This window comes from Pseudophryne corroboree, chromosome 1, assembly GCF_028390025.1.
Source record: "Pseudophryne corroboree isolate aPseCor3 chromosome 1, aPseCor3.hap2, whole genome shotgun sequence".
Taxonomy (NCBI): domain Eukaryota; kingdom Metazoa; phylum Chordata; class Amphibia; order Anura; family Myobatrachidae; genus Pseudophryne; species Pseudophryne corroboree.
Window position 1 is genome coordinate 373,292,361 of NC_086444.1, and position 21,225 is coordinate 373,313,585.

A 21,225-nucleotide genomic window follows, 5' to 3' on the forward strand; every position below is an offset into this window, starting at 1 on the left:
AGTCACGGAGCATCTGCTGAACAGTTGTGCAGAGCAGCCAAGTGGTCTTTTGTTTAGACTTTCCTTCATTTCTACTCCTTTGGATGCTGCCTTTGGGCGATGGGTTCTCCATACAACTTCAAGAGAGTCCCCTCCCCTAGGGGAAAACTGCTATGGGACAACCCCAGGTTATCCTTGTTGATCCCTATGGACCCTGAATAAAATGACCGATTTTTGCTCTAACCAAGAAAGACTAGACAGAATCTTTTAGTGTGTATCCAGCTTTAAACTTGTGCCTAATTGAGTCAACCACTTAAATTGGATACAAACTATATAATTATCTGCCCATTCTTTTTTGGTTAAAGCGAAAATATGGTGCTTCAGTCTGAATTGTAGTTTTCCCATTAGTCGTTAAACATTTACCTACCCTGCTGCAAAGTAGGGCCAGTTATACCTCCCTATGGGGGTCATGCTGACATATCTCGCAGCCATGCGAACGGGTCTGAAATGCGCAGGCGCGACGGTCGCTGGTGAGGGCCGTCGCCACGGAGCGACGAACCTTACGAAGAAGCCGTTCGCAGCGGCGAACGCAAGAAGATGGACAGGCAGACCTGGGTGGCAACTCACCGTTTTCGAGGAGTGTCCGGAAAAACGCAGGTGTGCCCAGCCGTTGAAGAGGAGGGTTCCTGACCTCAGCTCCAAGCCGGATCATCGCAGCGGGCGAGTAAGTCCTGAGCTGTGCAGAGACTGCACAAACTTTTTGTTTTTTTGCAGCTCTCTGCACAAGCGATTGCAGCTGTGCACAGCGATTCCCCCCTTTCCTGTAGGTGGTGATTACCTGGTCGCAGCAGTGCAAAAAATAGCCTGCGTGCGACCAGGTCGAAATGACCCCCTATATCGATCATATCTATTGAGTGGTGCTTTACCCCACTTAAGTGATGTGTCCACTACTTCCATCTCCCAATTGACTTTACTCCAAAGTAACTAACAGAACATCAAGGAATAAAAAAAACTATTTGTGACCATCTAGCCACGGAGCTTCTTATTCAACACCAGTAGGCAGAACAGATTCCTTACAGGTCTGTAATTCCTATGTTCACATTAAGTTGGCTTCAGGCCAACAGGATTCATAAATAAACAAAGCGCTGCTGGTTGGCAATTAAAACAGATTTTATTGACACTTTGTTCATGAGATATTTACAAATGAGTCACCTGTCATTTGCAGGGTGTTTAGTGGCTGCAGGGTTAAGTGATAACAGGAGGAAAATATTGTGATTATTTCTTCACAATTTGAATGACATCCTCATCTTCCATTACATGATCTTTGCCAACTTTCTGAGGATTATGCTTAACAGAGGCCCCCCAAACCAAAGCACTGTAGAGGAAGGAAAGGAAGTGGGTTACATTTAACAAAATCCACTCCATCATAAACATAGAAGTGAAAGATGACCTAGTTCATATAAATCTACAGTAGCCTCAAAAAAATTATATTGAAACATTGGTAAAAGTATCGCTCAGCAGACCAATTTGCTATTAGGCTTCAATGTAAACTAATTCAGCAGGTACATCAAAAATAAAAAATAACAAAATAGGATTTTGGTACTTACCGATAAATCCTTTTCTCCTAGTCCGTAGAGGATGCTGGAGACACCAAAAGGACCATGGGGTATAGATGGGATCCGCAGGAGCTTGGGCACACTGAAAAGACTTAAACTGGGTGTGAACTGGCTCCTCCCTCTATGCCCCTCCTCCAGACCTCAGTTATAGGATCTGTGCCCAGGAGAGACGGACATTTCGAGGAAAGGATTTTTGTGTAAACTAAGGGCTACAAACATACCAGCCCACACCACAAACATACCGTATCACCGGAGTAATAGTAAACCAGATAACCGTATGAAATAACAGCAACAAGCTGAAAACCAGAAATACACTACCCGTGTATAAACCAAGTTAACCAACATGAAAACATTGCCAGTAACAGTCCGCACTGGGATGGGCGCCCAGCATCCTTTACGGACTAGGAGAAAAGGATTTATCGGTAAGTACCAAAATCCTATTTTCTCTTACGTCCTAGAGGATGCTGGGGACTCCAAAAGGACCATGGGGTCTATACCAAAGCTCCAAAATCGGGCGGGAGAGTGCGGACGACTCTGCAGCACCGACTGAGCAAACGTAAGGTCCTCATCAGCCAGGGTATCAAACTTATAGAACTTGGCAAAAGTGTTTGCCCCTGACCAGGTGGCTGCACGGCAAAGCTGTAAAGCCGATACGCCTCGGGCAGCCGCCCAAGACGAGCCCACTTTTCTGGTAGAATGGGCTTTTACTGACTTCGGCGCGGGTAGCCCGGCCGAAGAATGAGCCTGCTGGATCGTACTACAAATCCAGCGTGCAATAGTCTGTTTTGAAGCAGGATGACCAATCTTGTTAGAAGCATACAGGACAAACAGCGCCTCAGTTTTCCTGGCAACAGCCGTTCTGGCAACGTAGATCTTCAAAGCTCTCGCCACATCCAGAGACTCTGCATCCACCACAGGAGAGAAATTCTGGCTCTGGGAGATAGACTTATCTTCTGGTGCATGTGCAGGTGAGACCCGGACCATTTGCTCAGCAAATCCCACTGAAACACCCGGGCATGAAACCTGCCAAACGGAATGGCTTCGTACGCCGCAACCATTTTCCCCAGAACCCGAGTACATTGATGGATGGGCACAGTCTTCGGCCGCAGAAGTTCCCTGACCATCGACTGCAGTTCTAGAGCTTTTTCTTCTGGAAGAAATACTCTTCGTAACTCCGTGTCCAGAATCATGCCCAGAAACGACAGCCGAGTGGCCGTTATCAACTGAGATTTCGGCAAATTTAGCACCCAACCGTGCTGCCGGAGCACCAATAGTACCAAACTCACACTCCTCAGCAAACGTTCCTTGGACCTCGCTTTTATCAGGAGATCGTCCAAGTACGGGATAATCGTAACCCCTCGCCTGCGAAGGAGGACCATCATCTCCGCCATGACCTTGGTGAAAATCCTCGGGGCCGTGGAAAGCCCAAACGGCAACGTCTGAAATTGGTAATGAGAATCCTGTATCACAAACCTTAGGAAAGCCTGATGCGGAGGATAAATTGGGACGTGTAAGTAGGCATCCTTTATGTCCACTGACGCCAAAAAATCCCCCCCTTCTAGGCTGGCTATCACCGCTCGAAGAGATTCCATCTTGAACTTGAAAACTTTCAAGTATGGATTGAGGTATTTTAGGTTCAGAATCGGTCTGACCGAACCGTCCGGTTTCGGCACCACAAAGAGGCTCGAGTAGAACCCCTTCCCCCGTTGAGACGGGGGAACAGGAACAATGACCCTCTGGAGACAACTTTTGTATTGCTGCCAGCACGACCTCCCTGTCCGGAAGAGACACTGGCAGGGTCGACATGAAAAACCGGTGAGTGGGCGTCTCCTGAAACTCCAGCCTGTAGCCCTGAGATACAATCTCTAGAACCCAAGGATCTAAGTCCGATTGGACCTAGACCCGACTGAAGAACTGCAGACGGCCCCCCACCGGGACGGACTCCCCCAGGGAAGCCCCAGCATCATGCGGTGGACTTGGTAGCAGCAGGGGTGGACTTCTGGTCCTGGGCGCCAGACACTGCAGGCGACTTCTTTCCCCTTTCTCTACCTTTTGAAGCGAGAAAGGACGAACCCTTACCTCTCCTGTATTTATTTGGACGAAAGGACTGCATCTGCTGATGTTGTGGTTTTTTGTGTTGTGTGGGAACATAGGGAAGAAACGAGGACTTACCCGCCGTCGCGGTAGACACCAGATCCGCCAAGCCTTCCCCAAACAGGACATTACCTTTGAAGGGTAACGCTTCCATAGCTCTCTTGGAATCCGTGTCAGCATTCCATTGATGGATCCACAGCGCCCTTCTGGCCGAAATCGACATGGCATTGGCTCGTGACCCCAAGAGACCAACATCCCTCGCCGCATCCTTCAGGTAATCTGCAGCGTCCTTGATATAACCAAGAGTTAAAAGAACAGTATCTTTATCGAGGGTATCCATATCAGAAGCTAAAATCTCAGCCCATTTAGCAATAGCACTACTCACCCATACAGACGCCACAGCAGGTCTGAGCAATGCACCCGTATTAGCGAAAATGGACTTTAGAGATGTCTCCAGCTTGCGATCCGCCGGATCCTTGAGAGCTGCCGTGTTAGGAGACAGAAGCACCACCTTAGGAGACGCCTCCCATTTTCCCCTATCAATAGATGGAAAAGGATACGCCATGTAAATCCTCTTGGGAATCTGCCACCTCTTGTCTGGTGACTCCCAAGCCTTTTCACAAAGAGCATTCATCTCATGAGAAGGGGGAAACTGCACCTCAGGTTTTTTCTCCTTAAACAAGCAAATCCTTGTTTCCTGTACGGCAGGTTCTTCAGAAATGCGTAACACATCTTTTATAGCCACAATCATGTACTGAATACTCTTAACTAATCTAGGATGTAAAGGAGCCTCAGTGAAGTAGACATCGGATTCAGAATCCGTGTCGGTATCCGTATCTACCACTTGAGTGAACGGTCTCTTAATCGACCCCGACGGGGTCTGCACCTGTGATAAAGCATCCTCCATGGATTTTTTCCACACCTGTGTCTGCGATTCAGATTTATCTAATCTCTTCGATTAAGAAGTTACATTAGAATTAATTGTATTCAACAGTGCAAGTCAGGTAGGTGTCGGCTGCGTCGACAGAGCCAACTCCATACCCGCATCTGCCTCCCCCAAAACCTCCTCCGGTGAATAACATTCAGCCTCAGACATGTCGACACCTAGTATCGACCCACCGACACACACATACAATGCCTCAGCTAGGGGACAGGCCCACAAGGAAGCCCGGACAGAGAAACAATGCCAGCTCCCACCCCAGCGCCCATATATCCCACCAAGGAAAATATATGTACCAGCGCTGCCCAATATACCAAATATGCACCAGCTACTGTGTCCCCCCCCCCCCGATAAGCTCCCCGTTACTTTGATGGAGCTCGTGGAGGTCCCGTACCAGCGTCTCCTGTCTGCACATGAGGAGAAAATGGCGCATGTGAGCCGCGCGGCTAAGCTCCGCCCCCTCCCGGCGCGCTTCAGCCCGCCAAATTCAAACTCGCTAAAATGCCGGCGGGGGTCCCGAAAACGGTGCAAATGCACCGAACAAACATCTGCCGGCCAAAGAAGACCCAGTAACATGCTGCCCAGGGTGCCCCCCCCCCAGCGCCCTGTGAGTGCTGGAGGAAATGTGTGTGTGGGAGCATGGAGCGCAGCGTTGCCACTGCACTGTACCTTTACTGAAGTCTTCTGCCGTCCTGAAGTCTTCTGGTCTTCTCATACTCACCCGACTTCTGGCTTCTGTGAGGGGGGTGATGGAGTGGCTCCTGGAACGAGCAGCTAGGCGCACCAAGTGATCAAACCCTCTGGAGCTAATGGGTGTCCAGTAGCCGAGAAGCAGAGCCCTTAAACTAAGAAGAAGTAGGTCCTGCTTCTCTCCCCTCAGTCCCACGATGCAGGGAGCCTGTAGCCAGCAGGTCTCCCTGAAAATAATAAACCTAACAAAGTCTTTTCCAGAGAAACTCAGTAGAGCTCCCCTAGTGAGTGTCCAGTCAGTCCTGGGCACAAAGTCTAACTGAGGTCTGGAGGAGGGGCATAGAGGGAGGAGCCAGTTTGTCTTTTCAGTGTGCCTAAGCTCCTGCGGATCCCGTCTATACCCCATGGTCTTTTGGAGTCCCCAAAAGTGAAATGCTATGCCATTGTACATCATTGCTGCAGTCGCCAAACAGTCCCTCCCTGTGTGACTCTGCTAGTATTCGACGTTTGTTTGTTTTTTGCAGCAAATACATCTAAGTTGCAATACCATGCAGCTAGGATACACGAGAAAATAGGATTTTGGTACTTACCAGGTAAATCCTTTTCTTTGAATCCATAGGGGGCACTGGAGTACTCTTGGGATATAGACGGCTTCCACAGGAACAAGGCACTGAATAAAATTAATTTTGAAACTACTCCTCCCCTCCATATCCCAGAGTACTTCAGTGTTTTTTACTGAGCCGAACAGGAGCTATAGAGAGCTTGACAATGGAGAATTACATATAACATAACGGACAACAATAAAGTTGACCCAACATTACAGACAACTAAACAGTTGACACCATAACCGATTAGAACTTGATAATTTGAACCAGTCGGTGAGAATGTGTTACCATAAGATCTACTGAACTTACCCCAAACCAGGTAAAACTGCTCTGGGTGGGCGTCCAGTGCCCCCTATGGATTCAAAGAAAAGGATTTACCTGGTAAGTACCAAAATCCTATTTTCTTTTTCATCCACTAGGGGTCACTGGAGTACTCTTGGGACGAACCAAAGTTTCCCCCGTGGGCGGGAGAGCTGTTTGGCACCTGTAACACTAGGCGGCCAAAGCTAGATGCCGATGCCGCAAACGTATCAAACTTGTAAAAGCGCACAAACGTATGCACTGAAGACCATGTAGCCGCACGGCAAAGCTGTGTCGTAGAAGCTCCACGACTCGCTGCCCATGACGTTCCCACAGCACGTGTGGAATGAGCTGTTACTGATGTAGGCGGCTGTAACCTAGCATGAAGGTAAGCCTGACGTATGGTCCGTTTTATCCATCTGGATAAGGTTTGCTTAGAAGCTGGCCAACCCATCTTGGCAGCATCATAGAGAACAAACAACGTATCTGTCTTACGAACTGTCGACGTTCAGGATACATAACGCGTAATGCGCGTACCACATCCAAAGTTCCAGAATCTCCTGTTAACACAGGAACTACTATTGGTTGATTGATGTGAAAAGATGACACTACGTTTGGTAGGAAAGCGGGATTCGTCCGAAGTTCCGCTCTGTCATCATGAAACACCAAATACGGTGGCTTGCATCACAAGGCACCCAAATCTGAAACACGCCTTGCTGAAGCTAAGGCTAAGAGAAAATAAGATTTTACTTACCGATAAATCTATTTCTCGTAGTCCGTAGTGGATGCTGGGACTCCGTCAGGACCATGGGGGATTAGCGGCTCCGCAGGAGACAGGGCACAAAAATAAAAGCTTTAGGACTAGGTGGTGTGCACTGGCTCCTCCCCCTATGACCCTCCTCCAAGCCTCAGTTAGGATACTGTGCCCGGACGAGCGTACACAATAAGGAAGGATTTTAAATCCCGGGTAAGACTCATACCAGCCACACCAATCACACCGTACAACTTGTGATCTGAACCCAGTTAACAGTATGACAAACGTAGGAGCCTCTGAACAGACGGCTCACAACAATAACAACCCGATTTTTTTGTAACAATAACTATGTACAAGTATTGCAGACAATCCGCACTTGGGATGGGCGCCCAGCATCCACTACGGACTACGAGAAATAGATTTATCGGTAAGTAAAATCTTATTTTCTCTGACGTCCTAGTGGATGCTGGGACTCCGTCAGGACCATGGGGATTATACCAAAGCTCCCAAACGGGCGGGAGAGTGCGGATGACTCTGCAGCACCGAATGAGAGAACTCCAGATCCTCTTTAGCCAGGGTATCAAATTTGTAGAATTTTACAAACGTGTTCTCCCCCGACCACGTAGCTGCTCGGCAGAGTTGTAATGCCGAGACCCCTCGGGCAGCCGCCCAAGATGAGCCCACCTTCCTTGTGGAATGGGCCTTGATAGATTTAGGCTGTGGCAGGCCTGCCACAGAATGTGCAAGTTGAATTGTGCTACAAATCCAACGAGCAATCGTCTGCTTAGAAGCAGGAGCACCCAGCTTGTTGGGTGCATACAGTATAAACAGCGAGTCAGATTTTCTGACGCCAGCCGTCCTTGAAATATATATTTTCAATGCCCTGACAACGTCCAGCAACTTGGAATCCTCCAAATCGCTAGTAGCCGCAGGCACCACAATAGGCTGGTTCAGGTGAAACGCTGAAACCACCTTAGGCAGAAACTGAGGACGCGTCCGCAGTTCTGCCCTGTCCGAATGGAAAATCAGATATGGGCTTTTATACGATAAAGCCGCCAATTCTGACACTCTCCTGGCTGAAGCCAGGGCCAGTAGCATGGTTACTTTCCATGTAAGATATTTCAAATCCACCGATTTGAGTGGCTCAAACCAATGGGATTTGAGAAAATCCAAAACTACATTAAGATCCCACGGAGCCACTGGGGGCACAACCGATGGCTGTATATGTAGTACTCCTTTTACAAAAGTCTGGACTTCAGGAACTGAAGCCAATTCTTTCTGGAAGAAAATCGACAGGGCCGAAATTTGAACCTTAATGGACCCTAATTTGAGGCCCATAGACAATCCTGTTTGCAGGAAATGTAGGAATCGACCCAGTTGAAATTCCTCCGTCGGGGCCTTCCTGGCCTCACACCACGCAACATATTTTCTCCAAATGCGGTGATAATGTTGTGCAGTCACCTCCTTCCTGGCTTTTACCAGGGTAGGGATGACCTCTTCCGGAATGCCTTTTTCCCTTAGAATTCGGCGTTCAACCGCCATGCCGTCAAACGCAGCCGCGGTAAGTCTTGGAATAGACACGGTCCCTGCTGAAGCAGGTCCCGTCTTAGAGGTAGAGGCCACGGATCTTCCGTGAGCATCTCCTGAAGTTCCGGGTACCAAGTTCTTCTTGGCCAATCCGGAGCTACGAGTATCGTTCTTACTCCCCTTTGCCGTATAATTCTCAGTACTTTTGGTATGAGAGGCAGAGGAGGAAACACATACACTGACTGGAACACCCACGGTGTTACCAGAGCGTCCACAGCTATTGCCTGAGGGTCTCTTGACCTGGCGCAATACCTGTCCAGTTTTTTGTTGAGGCGGGACGCCATCATATCCACCTTTGGTTTTTCCCAACGGTTCACAATCATGTGGAAGACTTCTGGATGAAGTCCCCACTCTCCCGGGTGTAGATCGTGTCTGCTGAGGAAGTCCGCTTCCCAGTTGTCCACTCCCGGAATGAACACTGCTGACAGTGCTATCACATGATCTTCCGCCCAGCGAAGAATCCTTGCAGCTTCTGCCATTGCCCTCCTGCTTCTTGTGCCGCCCTGTCTGTTTACGTGGGCGACTGCCGTGATGTTGTCCGACTGGATCAACACCGGCTGACCCTGAAGCAGGGGTTTTGCCAGGCTTAGAGCATTGTAAATCGCTCTTAGCTCCAGTATATTTATGTGAAGAGACATCTCCAGGCTTGACCACACTCCCTGGAAGTTTCTTCCCTGTGTGACCGCTCCCCAGCCTCTCAGACTGGCATCCGTGGTCACCAGGACCCAGTCCTGTATGCCGAATCTGCGGCCCTCTAACAGATGAGCACTCTGCAACCACCACAGAAGAGACACCCTTGTCCGTGGAGACAAAGTTATCCGCTGATGCATCTGCAGATGCGATCCGGACCATTTGTCCAGCAGATCCCACTGAAAAGTTCGTGCGTGAAATCTGCCGAATGGAATCGCTTCGTAAGAAGCCACCATTTTTCCCAGGACTCTTGTGCATTGATGCACAGACACTTTTCCTGGTTTTAGGAGGTTCCTGACAAGTTCGGATAACTCCCTGGCTTTCTCCTCCGGAAGAAACACCTTTTTCTGAACCGTGTCCAGAATCATTCCCAGGAACAGCAGACGTGTCGTCGGGGTCAATTGAGATTTTGGAAAATTCAGAATCCACCCGTGCTGTTGCAGCACTACTTGGGTTAGTGCTACTACGTCCCCCAGCTGTTCTCTGGACCTTGCCCTTATCAGGAGATCGTCCAAGTAAGGGATAATTAATACGCCTTTTCTTCGCAGAAGAAACATCATTTCGGCCATTACCTTGGTAAAGACCCGAGGTGCCGTGGACAATCCAAACGGCAGCGTCTGAAACTGATAATGACAGTTTTGCACCACGAACCTGAGGTACCCTTGATGTGAAGGGCAAATTGGGACATGCAGGTAAGCATCCTTGATGTCCAGGGACACCATAAAGTCCCCTTCTTCCAGATTCGCTATCACTGCTCTGAGTGACTCCATCTTGAACTTGAATTTTTGTATGTACAGGTTCAAAGATTTCAGATTTAGAATAGGTCTTACCGAGCCGTCCGGCTTCGGTACCACAAATAGTGTGGAATAATACCCCTTTCCCTGTTGTAGGAGGGGTACCTTGACTATCACCTGCTGAGAATACAGCTTGTGAATGGCTTCCAATACCGTCGCCCTGTCTGAGGGAGACGTTGGCAGAGCAGACTTTAGGAACCGGCGAGGGGGAGACTTCTCGAATTCCAACCTGTAACCCTGAGATACTACCTGCAGGATCCAGGGGTCCACCTGTGAGTGAGCCCACTGTGCGCTGAAATTCTTGAGTCGACCCCCCACCGCCCCTGAGTCCGCTTGTAAAGCCCCAACGTCATGCTGAGGGCTTTGCAGAAGCCGGGGAGGGCTTCTGCTCCTGGGAGGGAGCTGCTTGGTGCAGTCTCTTACCCTTTCCTTTGCCTCGGGGCAGATATGACTGTCCTTTTGCCCGCTTGTTCTTATAGGAACGAAAGGACTGCGGCTGAAAAGACGGTGTCTTTTTCTGTTGGGAGGGGACCTGAGGTAAAAAGGTGGATTTCCCGGCTGTTGCCGTGGCCACCAAATCCGATAGACCGACCCCAAATAATTCCTCCCCTTTATACGGCAATACTTCCATATGCCGTTTGGAATCCGCATCACCTGACCACTGTCGCGTCCATAAACTTCTTCTGGCAGATATGGACATCGCACTTACTCTCGATGCCAGAGTGCAAATATCCCTCTGAGCATCTCGCATATAAAGAAAAGCATCCTTTAATTTCTCTATAGTCAATAAAATACTGTCCCTATCCAGGGTATCAATATTTTCAGTCAGGGAATCCGACCAAACCACCCCAGCACTGCACATCCATGCAGAGGCGATGGCTGGTCGCAGTATAACACCAGTATGAGTGTATATACTTTTCAGGGTAGTTTCCAGCCTCCTATCAGCTGGATCCTTGAGGGCGGCCGTTTCAGGAGACGGTAACGCCACTTGTTTTGATAAGCGTGTGAGTGCCTTATCCACCCTAGGGGGTGTTTCCCAGCGCGCCCTAACCTCTGGCGGGAAAGGATATAATGCCAATAACTTCTTTGAAATTAGCAGTTTTCTATCGGGGTTAACCCACTCTTCATCACACACTTCATTCAATTCCTCTGATTCAGGAAAAACTACAGGTAGTTTTTTCAGACCCCACATAATACCCCTTTTTGTGGTACTTGCAGTATCAGAGATATGCAAAGCCTCCTTCATTGCCGTGATCATATAACGTGTGGCCCTACTGGAAAATACGTTTGTTTCTTCACCGTCGACACTAGATTCGGTGTCCGTGTCTGGGTCTGTGTCGACCGACTGAGGTAAAGGGCGTTTTACAGCCCCTGACGGTGTCTGAGACGCCTGGACAGGTACTAACTGGTTTGCCGGCCGTCTCATGTCGTCAACTGATTTTTGTAACGTGCTGACATTATCACGTAATTCCATAAACAAAGCCATCCATTCCGGTGTCGACTCCCTAGGGGGTGACATCACCATTACCGGCAATTGCTCCGCCTCCACACCAACATCGTCCTCATACATGTCGACACACACGTACCGACACACAGCAGACACACAGGGAATGCTCTTATCGAAGACAGGACCCCACTAGCCCTTTGGGGAGACAGAGGGAGAGTTTGCCAGCACACACCCAAGCGCTATAAATATATAGGAACAACCCTACAGAAGTGTTGTTTCCTTTATAGCAGCTTAATATAACAATATCGCCAAAAAAGTGCCCCCCCTCTCTGTTTTTTTACCCTGTTTCTGTAGTGCAGTGCAGGGGAGAGTCCTGGGAGCCTTCCTCGCAGCGGAGCTGTGCAGGAAAATGGCGCTGTGTGCTGAGGAGATAGGCCCCGCCCCCTATTTCGGCGGGCTCTTCTCCCGGTGTTTGTGAGACCTGGCAGGGGTTAAATACATCCATATAGCCCCAGGGGCTATATGTGATGTATTTTTAGCCAGAACAAGGTATTATCATTGCTGCCCAGGGCGCCCCCCCCCCAGCGCCCTGCACCCTCAGTGACCGCTGGTGTGAAGTGTGCTGACAACAATGGCGCACAGCTGCAGTGCTGTGCGCTACCTCATGAAGACTGAAAAGTCTTCTGCCGCCGGTTTCTGGACCTCTTCACTTTTCGGCATCTGCAAGGGGGTCGGCGGCGCGGCTCCGGGACCGGACTCCATGGCTGGGCCTGTGTTCGATCCCTCTGGAGCTAATGGTGTCCAGTAGCCTAAGAAGCCAATCCATCCTGCACGCAGGTGAGTTCACTTCTTCTCCCCTAAGTCCCTCGTTGCAGTGAGCCTGTTGCCAGCAGGACTCACTGAAAATAAAAAACCTAATAACTTTTTCTAAGCAGCTCTTTAGGAGAGCCACCTAGATTGCACCCTGCTCGGACGGGCACAAAAACCTAACTGAGGCTTGGAGGAGGGTCATAGGGGGAGGAGCCAGTGCACACCACCTAGTCCTAAAGCTTTTATTTTTGTGCCCTGTCTCCTGCAGAGCCGCTAATCCCCCATGGTCCTGACGGAGTCCCAGCATCCACTAGGACGTCAGAGAAAAATTGTTTTCCAAGTGAGAAATTTAATATCCACTTGTTGTAAGGGTTCAAAATAAGGACTGTAAGAAATCTAAAACCAGATTCAAGTCCCATGGCGCTGTAGGTGGAATGAATGGAGGCTGTACTCTGAGGACACCCTGTAGAAAAGTGTGTACCGACGGCAATAGAGCCAATCTTCTTTGAAAGTAAATTGACAACGCAGATATCTGCACTTTTAGTGTGGATAGACGCAGTCCTCCATCTAACCCCATCTGTAGAAATAACAAAAGACGGGATAACTTGAAAGATGATGTCGGCAACTTTCGAGCTTCACACCAACCTATATAGGCACGCCAGACTCTGTAATAATGAGCTGCCGTAACCGGCTTCCTAGCTCGTAACATGGTTGGTATAACCGATTCTGGAATGCCCTCTCTTCTTAAGAGGGCGGTCTCAACAGCCACCTCGTCAAATGCAGCCGCGCTAAATCGGGGTAAAGGAACGGACCCTGTTGTAACAGGTCCGGACATAGTGGGAGCGGCCAAGGATAGTCTGCGAGTAGTCCGCGGAGATCCGAGAACCAAGCTCTCCGAGGCCAATGAGGCGCCACTAGTATGACTGTGACGGACTCTCTTGATACGTTTTAGCAACAGAGGGAGCAGCGGAAACGGTGGAAACAGATACACGAGGCTGTACGGCCACTCGATTGTGAGAGCATCCACCGCCACCGCCTTTGGATCTCTCGTTCTGGACACATACTGGGGCGCTTGGTGATTGTGGCGAGATGCCATCAGATCCACCTGAGTGTAACCCCACCTCTGGACCAATATGTGAAACACTTCTGGATTTAATGCCCATTCTCCTGGATTAAAATCCCGACGGCTGAGATAATCCGCCGCCCAGTTGTCCACTCCCAGAATGAACACTGCCGACAGTATCACTTGGTGATACTCTGCCCACCTGAGGATCCGAGCTACTTCCCGCATTGCCATGCGGCTTCTCGTTCCTCCTTGTTTGTTTGTTGACGTATGCGACCGCCGTCGCATTGTCTGACTGCACCTGAACAGTCTGTAACCGAAGCATGTGCACTGCTTGTCGTAGCGCATTGTAAATTGCCCGGAGTTCCAGGACATTTATAGACAGCAATCTTTCGTGATCCGCCCAGGGACCCTGGAGCCGATAACTTTGAACTACAGCTCCCCAGCCTCTGAGACTCGCGTCTGTCGATAGAATTATCCAATTCCAGGCGCCGAACCGTTTCCCTGCGGTTAGATTGCGTACTTTGAGCCACCAGAGTAGAGAGACTCTGGCCCGTGGCGACAACCACACCCTGTGGTGACTCTGCAGATGCGAGCCCGACCACTGTGCTAGCACATCTAGTTGAAAAGGACGCGAGTGAAATCTTCCGAACTGAAGCGCTGCGAAAGCCACCACCATTGTGCTTAAGAGGCGAATGCACAAATGTACCGAGACTGTGCGTGGCTTGAGTACTAATTGTACCAGATGACGAATGACCTGTACTTTCTGTTCTGGTAGGTAAATTCTTTGATTTACCGTATCGAGAATCATACCTAGGAATTGAAGTCTTTGAGACGGAATCAGATGGTTTTTTTTTAAATGGACTATCCAACCGTGCCGAACTAGTACATTGTATGTTAGCAACGCCTGTTGGAGAAGCATCTGTTGAGATGGAGCCTTGATGAGCAAATCGTCCAAATACGGAACAATTATCACTCCCAGGGATCTGAGATGAGCTATCATCACAGACATCACCTTGGTGAATACCCAAAGCGCTGACGAAAGGCCAAACGGTAGAGCCTGAAACTGGTAATGGTCCTGCCGTATTGCAAACCGCAAGAACCTCTGATGAGGTGGCCAAATCGGAATGTGTAAGTACGCATCTTTGAGATCCAGTGCAATCATGAATTCCTGTGGCTCTAAACCTGCAATTACTGACCGCAGAGACTCCATCTTGAATCTGTAGTAAGTGGCGTACTGATTGAGACCCTTTAAGTTCAATATTGGCCTGACGGAGCCATCCGGCTTTGGTACCACAAACAGACTGGAATAATAACCCTGACCTTGTTGTTGTACAGGGACCGGAATCAAAACTGCTGCATTCAGCAGAGACTGAATGGCAATCTGCAGAACCGCCTTCTTGTCGTCCGACACAGGCAGTGCTGTCTTGAAAAACCGCATTGGCGGGAGACAATCGAACTCTATTTTGTAACCTTTTAACACTAAATTGCGGATCCACCCATCTGTGGACGTCTGGAGCCACGCCACCTGGAACGTCTGAAGGCGTGCTCCCACAATTGGAGATCCGAGATGAGCTGGGAGCCCGTCATGCCACTGGCTTGTTGGCGACCTTAGCGTTCTGACGACTTGTGTTGGTTTGTTGGAAACCACGTCCCCGACCTCTTCTACCAGGTGTGGCCGCTCCTCTGCCGCGCCCACGAAAGGACTGAGGTCTAAAGGATTTGAACGCCGGACCAGAGTATTTCCGTCTAGGTACCGTTGGAGGCAATGGTAAGAAAACAGACTTTACTCCCGTGGCCTCAGAAATCCATTTGTCCAACTCAGGACCGAACAGCTCTATACCTTTTTTGACCTCCGATTGCCAAGAACGCAGCCAGAGTGCTCGTCGTGCTGTAACTAGCGATGATGAAAGGCGAGAAGTGAGCTGACAGACGTCAGTAGAAGCTGTACATAGATAGTCAGCAGCTTCCCAGATTTGATCAGCGAGAAGTATAAGATGATCGTCCTGGGGGAGTGGCTTGCAGCCTGACTGAGCAGGAGTATCCCTAGAGAGCTCCTGAAAAAAGCCTCCTATTTACCCTATTACAATCAAGCTAACTGCATTTGAATTACCCCAGGAGCCCTCTTATATTACCCTTGAGCCAAGGCAACTGGTGTGGAAGAGCTGCAGAGCCGGGGAGCAGGTTTTTCCTGTTCCTGCAGGTTGCGGCCTTCCCACCCTATAGAAGCCGGGACCTAAATTTTCGGCGCCCGATCTGGCCGGGAGGTGGGGCCGTGGGAGACGCGGATTGCGGTGATCCTAGCTGCCCGTGCTCTTCCTCCCCCCCCGTGGACCCTTACCGACAGCTGGGGACGGTGGATGTGAGCCCCTGGAGCCGGGAACACACCACTCACCGGAGACGCGAGGAGGCTGGATGCGCCCGGCGCCCATCTTGGAGGGGGCAGAGTGAGCCGCACGGGCGATGTGCGCTCCTGAGCAGCTTGTGCGGGCCGGGACTCTCCCGTCGCGGTTGCCGCCGGGGGGAGCTGGTGGAGGGCATCGACCCGAGGGACTCCTGGGCTGGTTTGCTTCTCCTCTCGTCGTTGCGGCTCTGCTGGAGCTCGCCTGCGGTGGCCATCTTGGAAGTGGCAGACGAGCCTTCTATCACCACTATATAGCCCCTGCTCTCTCTCTCTCTCTCCCGGGAATCACAGTGCAGCCTCCAGCTTATACCACTACACCTTTGCCAGCCGTTTTGAGGGAAGAGAATCTGTGGGGTCGTGCTGTACCCGCCGACTCCCGATGTCGCACGCTACCTGCCGACGGATCGGTCGGCAGCCAAGCTCCGGTGCCACATTACAATACACAGCTCCTGGAGACGTACGCATACAGACGACCGGGTAAGATAGTGGGACCGCCTATCCTAGTCTCTCCCTCTAACGCTGCCGGATCCTTACTCTCTTCGCTTCTGGGGTCACGCTACTATCCATTGGCGCTTATCAATCGTCGGCTGCCCTATGGAGATAATGACGGGAACACTGGCCCTTATCTCCCCCACTGTGCTGTCTGAGATGCTGGCCTAGCAACACAATTTGTCCCACCTGGACCGTGATAGTTTTCTTTATACCTTCCCTACTTAAACATACCTCCGACAAACAACGTCTGTGTCTCTTTTTACATTTGTGATACCCCGCCTACCCTCTTTACTTCCCCATGACGACGCAGAGAAACAAGAAAAAGGCGCAAGCCCCCACAAATTTCTTTGGACAAAAATCTAAGGGTCCCCCGACTCCTGCATTGATCACGGATTCTCCTTCCTCCCCCTGCTCATCGGAGGCGGGTATTGACCCACAGATCCAAGCAGTTATGACCAATTTACTTGAAGGGGTGCAGTCCGCCTTTAAGCAAGAACTTTCCACAGCTATCGCCGAGTTCAAATCTGATCTCACGACCCTTGGTTATCGTACAGACGCTCTTGAATCGAAGACAGACGACCTTTGCCGCTCTCAGCAACGTCTTGATTCGGAGCTCTCCAGACTTCACGACAAGCTGGAGGACCTCAAAGAACGTCAAGAAGATCAAGAGAATCGCTCCCGTCGCAACAATCTACGCATCCGTAACGTGTCGGAATTAGTCCTCAGCTCTGCACTACCAGCCTTCCTGTAAGACTTCTTTCAACACGTCGTACCTGGCCTTTCAGATGCGGATTACTTTTGTGATAGGGCCCACAGAGCGCTCCGAGCAAAACCGACCCCGACACAGCCACCTAGGGATGTTATAGTTCGGCTACACTATTTTCGTTCAAAGGAACGCATTCTGACGTCACTACGAGACTCTCCGGTGATCACTTTCAGGGATATGCAACTGCAAGTTTTTCAAGATCTGGCCCCCTCCACCATTCAAAAGAGACGGGACTTGCAGCCTGTTACTCGTATACTGCGCCAACACCAAATACGATATAGGTGGGGATTTCCTTTCATGTTACAAGTTACAGCGAACAATACTACTCACTCTATCAAAACCCTAAATCAAGGACAGGATCTGTTGGCCAAACTTGGTCTCCTCCCTGCACCACCATCTGATGGGGGGACTGCCTCTTCCTCTGGGCCACGACGCTCCCAGATCCCCACGCCTGAATGGACGAGGGTAACTCGTCACCGCAATGACACCGATGACCCCCCTTGATTTTGGAGAACTTTTATCTGAATACATTTGAACAGCTCTTAACTCTATTGAAATGTGTCTCCTGATAAGAGGAGACTCTTACTATCACCTTCCATCTTTTCAGGCGTTTACCATGAGCGATTACCAAGAAACACAAAATATATTTAAACAAGGGAGCGCTAAGAACAGGGTCAGTTTACATCACACATTTATTACAATCCACATATAAACAGCAAATAAAATCAAGGATAATATCCGGATATTAAAACAATATAGTGCACTCTTTATTTAGTCCCATGCCCTGAGCTCAAATTAGTAATTGTCTATTCACACAGATAGATCTGTACAATCTCCGCTAGTACGCATTAATTGTGTCCAATTGTAACCATGCTGTCTTGATAATAAATTGGCTTTGAACAGGACAACCTTCTTATTATTTGTATCCAGCAAAAATGTATCAGTCACTGGAAGGCTCCTTAATAGATAGCAGTAGGGGGAGAGCGCTGTGTGGTGAATGAATGCACAGCGGTATGCTACGACCCCTATGTCCCAGCCGCAGCACGTCTTTTGAAGGGATACTCACAGCCGCCTCGGCTTCCCTCGGGGTGCAGACCGTTTTGCACTCGGTCCTGCTATTGCTTTATCCCCGGTCAGGTTTCCACTGCGCTGCGTGCGGTAATAGGATCCGCTCGTGAAAGAGCTCCGGGCACCGGAATCCAAATAGTGAACGCCCCTCTTACGCGTTTCTCCGCCCACGGGGCCAGCGGTTTCCTCAGAGAGTTATCCCAGCAGTATAACCAGTCCCTTTTTTATGCTGGGATAAACCAATCATTATACTAATTGATTAAATTACACTCTGCTGTTATAAATACATGGAACTTACTTAATATTATTTTTTTTAAACATTTAAATCATATATAAAAAGTGTCAACAGTTTCTTAAACTGACCCTGTTCTTAGCGCTCCCTTGTTTAAATATATTTTGTGTTTCTTGGTAATTGGTGGAACAGTACCACCGGTGGGAGCAGTAGAGATTAGGTGTTTTTAATTATTGGTAGTAATTAACAGATTTCTTGGTGGTATTGTCATAGAGCGCTGTGTATTTTAGAAATATTTAAATGCACACCAGGGTTTAAAGTTTAACATGTGCTACACCTAACCTGATAATACTACACTGGGCTTATCCCGTTTGCCTCGTCTCCCCTTGATTCCCTTGTTCCCCCCCCCCCCCTTTTTTTCTTTCTTTTTCTCTCTTATTGTTTGGTTATGACAGTACATTTTTGTTAGTTCATAGTTTTTCATATTATGGGTTACATTATTGTATCTTCGGCTCTAGCTGACTCAACTGTTGCGGTCCAGAGGGACCCGGTTCTCCTGCGATAGTTTAACTGTTCCCACTACCCCCGTGCTCCCTTTATTTGTTATTTCGAAGTATGCTGTTTTATATCTGTGTAGCGGTCCTTGTTTGGGACCCTATAATTCAGGGTTTTCTCCCGTATGGGTTTTCTCTCTCTTTCTTTTCTTCTATATTTCTAATTCTTGTTCTTCGTTGTTCTTCTTCTTTCCTTTCTTCCCCGGGACGGGTTTCCACTGCTCCTCTTTTGTTCTTTGGTGTCACATGGCGCTTAAACTGTATTCTATAAATGTTAATGGGCTTAATTCTCCCAAGAAACGTACAGTGATGTTATCCGCCTGTCGGAGAGAGAAGGCTTATTATAGTTTTCCTCCAAGAGACCCATTTCACCGGTACACACTCTCAACTTCACGGTAAGCAATTTACCCAAACCTTTTTTGCCTCTGCTACTTGTAAAAAAGGGGGGTAGCTATACTGATCCATCGCAATATCCCATTTGTCCACACTACAACCATAGCTGACCCTGACGGCCGGTACCTGATAGTGATAGGTACGATCCGCACTGATATTCTAACACTAGTGTCTGTATACGCCCCTAATCAGGATCAATCCCGTTTTTTTCGCACGCTCTTTTTGCATCTCAATAGAGTAGCGCAAGGCCACATTATTCTAGGTGGGGACTTCAACACTGTGCTTGACCCCTTCTTAGATAAATCCACTCCTCCCAAACATAAGAAGGAAGCGTCTCCGTCTGATGCGGCCCTTACATTGACATCCTCCCTCACACGCCTTGATTTACAAGACACTTGGCGTCTTAAACACTCCAGCGCTAGAGACTACACCCACTTCTCTGCACCTCATAAGCACTACTCTCTGATAGATATGATACATGTCTCTCGCTCAATCTCGACGCTGATATCCGATTCAGGCATCACTCCCTGTTCCTGGACGGACCATGCAGGAGTGTATATCATGATCGATCTCTATAGAACTCCTAATAAGTCCCGTAAATGGCGTCTTGATGATACTCTCCTTTCGCACCCCTCCACTCTCTCAGACACTAAACTGAATCTAAATATTTTTTTTTGAGGAAAACGCCTCCCCAGAAGTCTCTCCTAGTCTGGTATGGGAAGCACACAGCGCCACTATTCGCGGCCAATTTATGTCTAAGGCCTCAGCCATACGTAAGAAAGCAGCACAGGAAGTTTCCTCATTGGAATCTCAAATTACTGCGCTTCTAGCCCAGCACAAAATTGCCCCGTGCGACTCCCTACTCTCCCAGATAAATAACCTCCGAGGCCAGTTGAACACCCTTTTATCGCGGAGAGCGGCAGCTATACTACAGAAGCTTCGTCAAAAATTTTATGATAAAGCGGATAAAATAGATAGCCTTTTAGCTAATAAGTTACGAAGTAAGCGAGCTATGGGACTGATAGATAAACTATATTCTTCTACGTTAGACGCTCTCACATATGATCCTAAACTGATGGTGGAGGAATTTCGAAACTATTATAGCTCCTTATATAATCTCCCTACCCCCCCTCTTCCCTCCGATGGTTCGGGGGGAGCATGTTCGTATTTGTTGGGTGCCCCCTTACCAGGTTTGACGGAGCAACAGATTTCTCTTCTTAATGCGGATATATCGCTGGAGGAGACTGTTGCCGCTATCAAATCTATGCGATCGTCAGCTGCCCCTGGTCCAGATGGCTTTACCGCTCAGTACTACAAAACATTCCATACGGAATTGGCTCCATATCTCACCTCGCTCTTTAATAGTGTTTTAGAGGAAGCATCATTTGCGCCTGCGACTGTACAAGCTGACATTATTGTGATTCCAAAGCCAGGAAGGGATTCCACACATTGTTCCAATTATTGCCCGATTTCTTTGCTAAACGTAGATCTTAAGATATACGCTAAAATCTTAGCCAACCGCTTAGCTCCCCTACTTACACAACTGATACACCCGGACCAAGTGGGGTTCATTTCTGGCCGCCAGGCCTCCGATAATACCAGGAGAGCCATAGATTTGATCCACTCTATCCATAACCAGAAATTACCCGCGTTGTTGCTAGCATTAGATGCCGAGAAGGCTTTTGACAGAATTTCCTGGCCCTTTGCTTTCTCAGTGCTCCGGAGGATGGGTTTTTCTGGCAAATTCCTTGAAGGTGTCTCTGCGCTTTACAGATCCCCTACGGCCACGGTCTCTATTAATCGCCTCACCTCTTCCGCATTCAACATCACTAACGGCAGCAGACAGGGATGCCCGCTTTCCCCATTGCTGTTTGCCCTGGTTATGGAACCGCTAGCGGCACGGATCAGGGCTAATGTAGATATAGTTGGAGTGCGGGTGGGCCTTAC

At 49.1% G+C, this 21,225-nt stretch overlaps 1 protein-coding gene across 1 annotated transcript in view; it reads right to left on the reverse strand.

The window, feature by feature from the left end:
- Nucleotides 1–1,128: 1,128 nt before the first annotated feature.
- DRG1 (developmentally regulated GTP binding protein 1) overlaps nt 1,129–21,225 on the reverse strand; it is an 88,226-nt gene continuing 68,129 nt past the window's right edge. Inside the window, exon 9 of the mRNA XM_063913084.1 lies at nt 1,129–1,354. Within this exon, the coding sequence (XP_063769154.1) occupies nt 1,255–1,354 (100 nt within the window). The 3' untranslated portion in view covers nt 1,129–1,254. The remainder of the gene's footprint in view (nt 1,355–21,225) is intronic.